Below are 9,582 nucleotides of genomic sequence, written 5' to 3' on the forward strand. Positions count from 1 at the left end.
AAAACCTCCGCGACGGCAGCCTGAGCTGAGTTTCTGGGTTCAGCTTCTTCCAAAGTAAGCTCGAAGAGTTCTTTATCTAGCGATTCTGGTTTCCACTTGGGTCCCCTGAGACGGTGTTTTACCCTGTTCGCCCGCATGCTCTGCTGTATTTCCCAGATTATTGCTGCGTGGTCACTGTGTGTATATATGTTGCTAACACTCCATCGTATACGCAAGGCCAATGCACTACTGGCCATGGTAATATCGATCGCGCAGACACGACCATCTCTATTAAAAGTGTTTTCATTACCTAAGTTTAGGATTGTCAAATCCAATGAGACTAGGGATTCAAGCACTATTCTGCCTTTAGCATTCGTCCACTTGCTACCCCAATCAGTCGCCCAGGCATTAAAATCACCGGCGAACATTACCGGTGTTTTTCCCCTTGCATCGGTGCATAGCTCATCTATACGTTTTTCGAATTCCGCGTGGTTTATACTTGGCGGGAAGTAACAGCTGTAAAGATAAACTTCTCTATATTTGACACAGACGAAGCCCTCTCCTGCTGAGATGAATCTCATGGTTGACGGGTGCAAGCTGCATTGCCAAAAGGCTGCAGTTCCAGTCTTGTCCTTTGCCCAACTGTATGTCAATCGAAGCTTCTCTGACGTTCTGTTTTAGCAGCTCTTGTGCAGTACGACAGTGATTTACGTTTATTTGCATACGCTTCACGGCTTTCCATTGTCGTTAGCTGCCGGCCATTGGGTGGTCATGAGGCTTGCCTTGTTCCTTGCAAATCCCACAGCACGGGCTCTTATTGCAGTCTCTTGCGCGGTGCCCTTCTTCGCTGCATTTTAGAGAGCATTTGCTTCTATCTATCTTTCCTTTGCAATTTCTAGCAATGTGGCCTGCCTCGAAGCATCTAAAGCATTTAAGATCTGTGGATTTTTCTCTAATCCTGCTCACTACCCAGCAAACTTTGATTTTCCCGGCTTCAAGTAACTCTTTAGCAGTTTTTGTTGGAACCGATAGATATATATATATATATATATATATATATATATATATGTCCGTGTGTATGTTATACGTTGTTTTAAAAGGAGAAGAAAAAACTAATTTGCGAATTGCAATATCTGTTTTGTACGCATTAATTCTGTAGATTATAATGTATATAAATCAGAAGGCTAACCATTTCAAACAAAGTGCGTTATAGGGATTTTCATATTTAAAACAACTCTGCTTTCCATTGTTCGTCTCAATCGATTTCGACCACCTTTTAATGATTACTGCAGTCGTAACCGTAATATAAACACTGATTAATTAAACAAATGCTAAGCAAATTTGCATATTCCAACAAGCACGTAAATAAAACTTTGAATTCATATTCGTTTATGTCACATTTTATTTATTGTATCATTTATAAATAATTGACACACCGACAAGTTCTGTCTATTGCGGTTACAACAAGTATGCGCATATTTTGCTCTCTTGAATGTATACATATTGACCTAGCAAATGAGCTAAAAGAAACAATAGATATATATTGAAAGTGTTTGGTGAAGGTACCGTTTATGATAAGCAACGAAGAATATGATTCGAAAAATTTCAAATAGGTAATTTCCATATTTCTGACAAGTCGCTTTTTGGGCGATCATCTTTAATCAAGGCCGGGAATGTCAAGATCATATTAGAGTAAAATTGGAGATTGCGGAAAAGCTTGAGTGAGCTTGACAAACCATTTTGGACCACATTCGGAAAATAGGATTTTAAAAATGGACAGCGCTTTCCGGTAGACACAATACATATAAATGTCAATTTAAAATTTTGATAATTCTTTGTGTGAAACGGTTAGGAAGTTAGTAGATTGACGCATAAAATCCGATACAAGGGAGCAAAATATAGCGTTATTGGAAAGTGCCATTTACAAGGTATATATACTACATATTACAAATTTATGTTTTAATTATATTTTTAGCTCAGACAGTTGGCTAAATTTTTGCTTGCTTAGTGGAGTAAACAATGCTAGCAGCCTAAAGAAAAGTCTTTTTTCGTTTGACAATTTTTTTTAGTGTAAAACAAATGACAATCGAATAACAATATCCGAACAAATGCTATTAAAAATATATTTAAGCATTAAAAAAAGTTATACTTGAAAATTATGAAAATATTGCAAAACTATAGCCCTTCTGATTAGACATTTTCAATTTAAGGGGCTCTATAGCACGCAGTGTAGCTGACGAAAATTTTGTATCTAAAAAGAAATTAATTAATTATGTTGTTAAAGCAATATGCAGAAGATTTTGAAAATATTCATTTTTGTGTTATTGGCGAGTGTATGAATGGAAAAGGCGCAATTTTCGATCAAAAGGGGTAGATCGTTTGTTAATAAGATTAAGTAATAACTTGTCGAACCTCTCTCCTGTACATCTCCCGAAAATGTTATAATGAATTATAAGAAATAAAAACAATACAGTGGGACAGGGCCTACCATATTGCTTAATACAGTTATTCGTTTAAGGATTATTTGAAATAAGGTTTGGTTAAATAAGTGACCCGATTTTCAATAGCTTTCGTCTTTGCGCCAAAACATGTCGGTGTACTCTTAATTTCATCAAAATACTTCAAAAATTGCGACCACAAGAACACAAAAATACATTGACAGACATCAAAGCAACAACGGGCAGACGGTGTGAAAACGATTTAAAATCGATATAATAAAAGATGGCTGCATCTTAAGTCCTTCTGGGTGTTACATATGTCCGCACAAACTTAATATACTCCGTACCGCAAGTAATGTAGACTTTAAGTATATAAGAACATAAAGGTGTTTGATATATGCTACTTCATGGCTGGGAAATTTTTGAGTGACATGATACGGAGTCTATGCGATGCATATTTTTAATCTCTCTGCATGCATATTTAAATAAATTTTAATTTTAGAGAACATCCATGCCCTATAATATTTTATTTGTAGACAATTTAATGATTGAACTCTTATACAGCTCCTAAATGGTGTACAAAAACTTGAATCTACTTAACACATTCAGTACTATCTCTCCCTCTCTCTCAGTTCTCATTACTTTCTACTTATATCCTGAATTTATATTTAATCCCATTTAATAACTGAAACATGCCGCGGTTATCGAATGATTTGATTAATTAAACGTCACTTGAGCTTGCTTGCAAGCAATTTAGACCATAAATATATAACATGTAAAAACTGCACATGATTGCAAGCGACATTAACGTTTATGGTTGAAGGATTTTATGTTGCCTGACAAAAGCACACATATCTATTCACATGTGATATTCTTGCACTACTTGAATGCAAGTACGAATATATAAAAGATGTAAATTTAAAATAAAAAAGCAAAACAACTGATAGGAAAGTGAACTTTTGCCGAAACGTTCGGGATGTGAAAGAAAAACAACAAGCAACTTGTAATATCTGATTGCGTTTAAGTGCTAGCTATGTGGCCTATTAACTGTAATCGCACGATTTTTTGATGTAATTATGATGTTTTTTATACTTGGAAATTTCTTCATAATCAAGACATGGTTTATCTTTCCACCTTTGGTCATTATGGTCTATTGTTATAGTTAAATTCATTGTCTCACTGTTTTCCCTAAACACTACGAAATTTTCTTCATTTAAATTTTACAGAATGTGAAATAAATTTAAAATAAACCTTTGTCATTACACATTAAATTTATGAAATATGTTGCAACAGTTATTTTTCATATTCGCGAACGTATTCCTTGGCAACAATTCCTTTTAAACAAGAGATGGTGACTTTTACTTCTTCATGCCACCAACGCAATGGCGTACATTACCTAGAAAGTGTTTTAAATATTAAGCAATGAATTGATGCAAAATATGAAATTGAAAAATAGTGCTTGAAGCATGCAAGATACACATACAAAGGATGTAAAGCAAGCATGAGCAATAGCGAGGCATAAATAATAAAGGGATAAAAAAGAAATAACAGAAAGAAGGAAGCTACGTTCAATTCGAATGATAAACCTTTAGAAGTATCGCTTCTTTTTTTTTTTTAAAGTAAATTACAAGGCGTTTTATGCAATAAGTATGAATCTGTAGCAGACATTGTATCATTTTAGCTCCAAATTGTGCTTTCAATACATGCAGGACAATCTAAATTGGAAAAATTCCATATACGAATATATATATAAGTAAGCAAGAGTGATCATAATCTATGTCTTGCATGAAGTAATTGCAGCGGCGATTTAAGATTGCGGTTTGGAAATTAGGATCCGAATAGACCCTAATTGTTTTTTTGCTTCTTCTTTTGCGAACACAATAATAATGCTATCTAATATATGCGATTAATCGTTTGTACGTTTTCAAGATATTAGATGAATATTACATTATGCGCATTCCAAAATATAATACAATTTTTGGAATCGACTTTGCTTTCTTGATCGCTTTGGAAGGCTTTCGTCGACTCTGGAGTGCAATGATGAATTCGTATTTTCTCCATTGTCACATATTGTATGAAACAACTCTTTTTATTTCGTCTAAATACCTACAAATAACACTTTGAATCATCAACACGTTGTTGTTTTCCGTCGAAAGTGAGCAGACTCGCGGTATTCACTTTGAACACAGTTTCCTCATGCAAGAACTTCGAGTCGCGTCGTTTGAAAGTTATATGAATTATATGGATACTGACGGCATCTATATGCGTCACCTTACGAAATTATTAAAAGATTTGTTACACCCACTATTTTTTAGAATTTATTCCAAAAATTATGTGCGATCAAATATGTCAAAAAATTTTGCTATTAATTCTATTAACTTCTGTTTGTTTGGCCTTGCGTCTTCGGCTACAATGTAGAAAATTGCAACAATATGAAATATTATGTTCAGCTTAGCTTAATGGAATATAATATGTGATGTGAGGAAAGCCTAAAATGCGATGCATAGACTCTAGATAGAGTAACAAAAAAAAAAAAACGAAAAGAGGAAAGCAATCGGTGATTAAGCTAAAGAGAAAAACAAAAAAAAAAACAACTAAAAAATGTTTGGTGCTTTTTGGAGTAACTTTGTGTAATCATTTTGCTAGGTATGTAATAGTTTAGCGATGGCATGTGTGTTATATGAAAATAACGGGTGACTTAGTTAACAACTCGGTAAATACCTAACACAAACATCAAAACCAGCTATTTAACTACTGTAGTCAAGCATCTAGCCAACCAGCCAGGATTGTTTCAGATTTATGGTCACTTGGGAAACATGCAAGACGATAATTGAACCGCCCTTCCTCTCTCACTCTGTCTCTTTCTATTATTAGTACTACTATTACTATTACTACTACTAGTACTACTACTACTACTACTACTACTACTACTACTACTGCTATTACTATTACTGCTACTACGGCTGCTACCACTTTCTATCTTCTTTTTATTCATATCTTTCAATTTGTGTAGTGGTCATATATTTAGTTGCACATACACTCACTCATGCGTACTCAGATATAAACAATGGCTTTATATTTAGCTTAAGAGATAATAGAAACACATTTTGTGTAAGCATTGTGCGAAGGCAAAAGATGCAAATTATATAAGAGAGCACTTCTGTGATACTACGAATGTTAATGGACTTGGGAAATTTTGTATTTTAAATAAGAACAATTAAAAACCATAAAAAAACCGTCCGCTATATAAAAGCGAATCTTGGGTTTTATCGCTTGAAAAAAATATACACAACCGTTTGAAGGTCACTTAATGTTTTATTATTTTTATAGTTACATATGGGACAATTGGAAGAATTTTTGTATAACATAAATGTAAATATCATTTCGTTCTTTAGTTAAATGCGATAGAAAATTTCAAAGAGCAGTAGGAAAGCAGAGAAACAAGCGAATGGTCTAGACTGTTGCGATCGATACTGTTGAACATAGAATAAAAAAATTTTTACGAAAGGCTACTCAATGCAAATTTGGTATTGTACAATGCAAATGTCGCTAAATGGTTGATTGGCTAACAGCGAGACCTAAAATCAAGGGAAAGGGAAGAGGATCTTATGTTTCAAAATCTATTTTGTGCTTTAAATTTCGTTAGCATACTTCTTTCGACAAATACTCTTTCGCTTACGACGCTTATCTCTATAAAAGTCATTTATCTTTCGTAGGTTTGCAACGTGGTTTTTCTCACTCTTGGCCAAAAAAAAAGAAATAAAGAATAAAGAGCGAAATATTTCTAGGAGGTAAGTTTTTCCATAGCAAAAACAAAAAAAATTAATTGTTTAGGAAATACATCATTGTCTTGTACGTAAAAGGTCAGTACAAATTCCGACTTATGTAGAACGATCTACATAGTTGACACAGATGCTTGTGGAAAACAAGCTGCAAATGATATGTGGTATGTGGAGTTTCATGAAAGAATTATGCATAAATACAATAGGTTTCCTTTTCTTTTATTACGATTATGTGAATAATTACATGTATCGCTGTTTCGTTACATTACTTGCGTAGCCGCAAACGTTTTCTTTTTTTTTTAAATTCGATTTAAATTATGAAACTGTAAAAAATGTGTTGAAATGACTTTTGTTATAAACATGAAATACTTTAAATGCATTTAATTAATAATAGCAACGAATTTACTTATAAACAATTTATCAACACTTTGTCGGGATAAAAGAATGAAAATAATTTCATGATATATTTTTTATAAAAAATTCAGAACCTTTCAGCACAGACATACACACGCACACACACACATATATATATATATATATATATATATATATACATAACTTCTTACATATATACATATATATGTACATTTGTGCATAGATGTATGTTTATGTCCATGAAAATCATGCATATACAGGAAATTTATTATAACAGTGAAAATACGCAGTGTTTACCGCCAGTGACGGTTGAAAATGGAAAGAGACAAATTACATACATCACACAAACCCGTATGTACAAATACGTAGACATATATCTATGTTGTTATTTTGATAAATAAAAGATAAAAATATTGTATACAAATACATACACAGATGTGCATGTTTAAGTATGTGAGCCAATTGGCAACGTTCTGACACAATAAGTGAAAGCTTAAAGACAAACAAAAGCAACCACTATCATTCATATCATCTACCATCAAGGATAATAGTTGTAAGAAATGAAAGGAAACGAAATATAAGTGGAAAGTAATGGAAGAAAATCTTTTAAGTTATTTGCTGAAAAAGCGAAACAGAAAAATGTTAAAATAAAATGTGGTAAACTAAGTAAAAGCAGCCATAGTACTTATTAAGAAAAAAAAAAACAAAAATAAACAAAAAAATCATTAATGGTTTCTTACTATTGTTCTTTTTTTCCAAACTTTTTATTGATCCTTTATTTCAACTCAACAATTGTTTAACAGTTCAAAAGCCATTGTTTGAAACTATTTACGCAACAAGTAAGAGGCCGCATACGGATAACTGGTGTAGGCAGCAGCATAGGGAGCTGCAGCATACGGTGCAGCTACGTATGGCGATGAGTAAGCAGCATAATAAGGTGCAGTGTAGGCAGCAGTGTAGGCGGCAGTGTATGGAGCAGCAGCTACCACAGGAGCTGAATAGGCCAGAGGAGCCACTACGCCAGGCTTAGCTGCGGCCAAAGCAAACATGAGAGACATCAAACACAATGCAATCTAATGAAATTTAATTTTATAAAATAATTTAATTAATTTGAACAATTTATTCCTTTATACACAACTTACAAATTTGTACATTTTTTTATTTTTTATTTGTTTAGTTATTTACTTTTGATGTTTTTTAAATATAAAGCGCAGGTATTGAACTGATATTGTTTTAAAACTTTTCGCTGCTTTTATATACACAAGAAATGTATAGAAATATTTTTGTCGCGTTGGTGCTAAGACAACGTAGTCACGTTGAAGGTCAATCCGTGATAGGTTTTTTGTTTGTTTTATTAAATTTGACTATGATTGTATCGAAAATGTATTCTAACACATGCGACAAAAGTTTAGCTAGGGTTATTAAGTATTCTGTAAGCAACTCAACGCAACTGCACACATAATAATATTTTCGATATTAAGAAATTATTTTGTATTAAAGCAGAAGAGGCGATCGGTACTGAATTTTTGCTAAATTAATGAATGTTTGGTTAATTGCTTGAAAGGGCTTAAATCTGAGGTCACTAGTCCGTTGAAATTATCATTATTCTGCACAGAAGACTTTAATGTTTAGAAATTTGATTTTTCCTAAATACTATGTTATTTAAAAAAAAAAAATTGAATGTAATTTGTTTTTACTTTTTAACCTCCGACAATTCGCATTCCAGTTTCCAAGCCCTTTCATTTAGTATCCATATGGAGGGGTTGTTACGAAACATATTAATCGATCTCATCGTGTCGTTCACTATATTTAATTTAGATTTAACGCGCTTAGCTTCCAAGCTATTATACGCATATCGTAGGGATTGTCGAGGAAATTGTTATCCGCCACTCGGTGGCGTCCGATTAGCGTATAGATTAGGATTTATCCACGTTTACACAAAAGCAAGTTCAATAAAAGAGTGTAAACAATGGAACTTTAAGCATTCTATTATTAGCTTTTTTTATACCCTGTACTGTTTGTGGCTCAAGGACATATTAAGTTTGCGCGGATGTATGCAATACCCCGAAGGACTTGATGTAGACCCATTTTTCATTATACCGATCGATTGAAAATCACTTTTAGAATCAATCTAGGGTATCCGTCTTGTATCAGTATAAATGCCTACTGAGATGGCATCTGACCTTGAAGTTTTGTCTTTATTGAGATTGCCGCGGACCTTTTCGACGACTCACTGTCGAAATATTGCAATAGCTATCAAGCATGCGACTTTTTTAATCGGGGCTGTAGTTAATAGGTATACGGTAAGGACGAGTTCCAAAAAATTAATTCAACCAGCACATTCAGTTTAACATTTTTTCAGTTTAAGAACCGAATTCCGAGGATAAAGCTTAACAAACCAAGTTCCTTATTAATACTCCTAAAGAAATTATTAAGTTCTGCCCAATTTATCATAACTTGTAGGCAAAGTTCTATTGAATACTTGCATACGCTTACAAATTAGTAAAGCAATAAATGTTTATATATAAGTGGTACTATCAAGTGACGTTTTGTAATATCCATTAATACTAGGAATGGGCGTTGACTCCATTAAAAACTGCCTTATGATGTTTTTAAGTGTTATAATACTTCAATCACTTTGTTTGGCTCGAATAGCAAACAGGGGACACTTTGTGGACGTTGCAATCGCTGTCGGAACAGTTGTATAACATAGATGATATTGAGTTGTGTAGAGTGCCGAAGACATTTAAGGAAACTACCTTATCTGAGTTTCAGCTTCTATAAGCAAATTGTGAATTTTACCCAAAGAGAAGTGTCCGGAATGTTGAATGCTTTATTATACTGCTGGACTTGACACTCAATACTGTTGAGTAGCTATATCACAAGGATTCTGTGCACAATAGAACTAGGAATTTTGTGATAGTCAAAGAAATGGAGATTGGATCACAAAACGTAGATGACTGTTTTTACTCATCGGGCTCTCACAAAGAGGCAATACATTTGCTCAA

The 9,582-nt window shown here is 33.5% G+C and overlaps 2 protein-coding genes across 4 annotated transcripts in view; one reads left to right on the forward strand and one right to left on the reverse strand.

The window, feature by feature from the left end:
- The window catches only part of LOC119637989 (protein nutcracker-like), a 91,066-nt gene extending 83,612 nt beyond the window's left edge, over window positions 1–7,454 (forward strand). Inside the window, exons 2-3 of one of the 3 annotated variants that reach the window (XM_038034491.1) lie at window positions 6,134–6,208; window positions 7,378–7,454. In XM_038034491.1, the coding sequence (XP_037890419.1) occupies window positions 6,134–6,180 (47 nt within the window). In that variant the 3' untranslated portion in view covers window positions 6,181–6,208; window positions 7,378–7,454. Of the gene's footprint in view, window positions 1–6,133; window positions 6,209–7,377 lie in introns of those variants that run through there. The other 2 variants (XR_005247360.1, XR_005247361.1) reach the window with 2 other exon arrangements.
- Window positions 6,774–7,747, reverse strand: LOC119637990 (vitelline membrane protein Vm26Ab-like). The gene is made up of 2 exons (XM_038034493.1): window positions 7,717–7,747; window positions 6,774–7,647 (listed from the first exon to the last, which is right to left on the reverse strand). The coding sequence occupies exons 1-2, from the start codon at window positions 7,726–7,728 to the stop codon at window positions 7,399–7,401; spliced, it is 261 nt and encodes an 86-aa protein (XP_037890421.1). The 5' UTR covers window positions 7,729–7,747; the 3' UTR covers window positions 6,774–7,398.
- Window positions 7,748–9,582: the final 1,835 nt, after the last annotated feature.

Source organism: Glossina fuscipes, unplaced genomic scaffold (genome assembly GCF_014805625.2).
Source record: "Glossina fuscipes isolate IAEA_lab_2018 unplaced genomic scaffold, Yale_Gfus_2 61, whole genome shotgun sequence".
NCBI classification, from domain to species: Eukaryota; Metazoa; Arthropoda; class Insecta; order Diptera; family Glossinidae; genus Glossina; species Glossina fuscipes.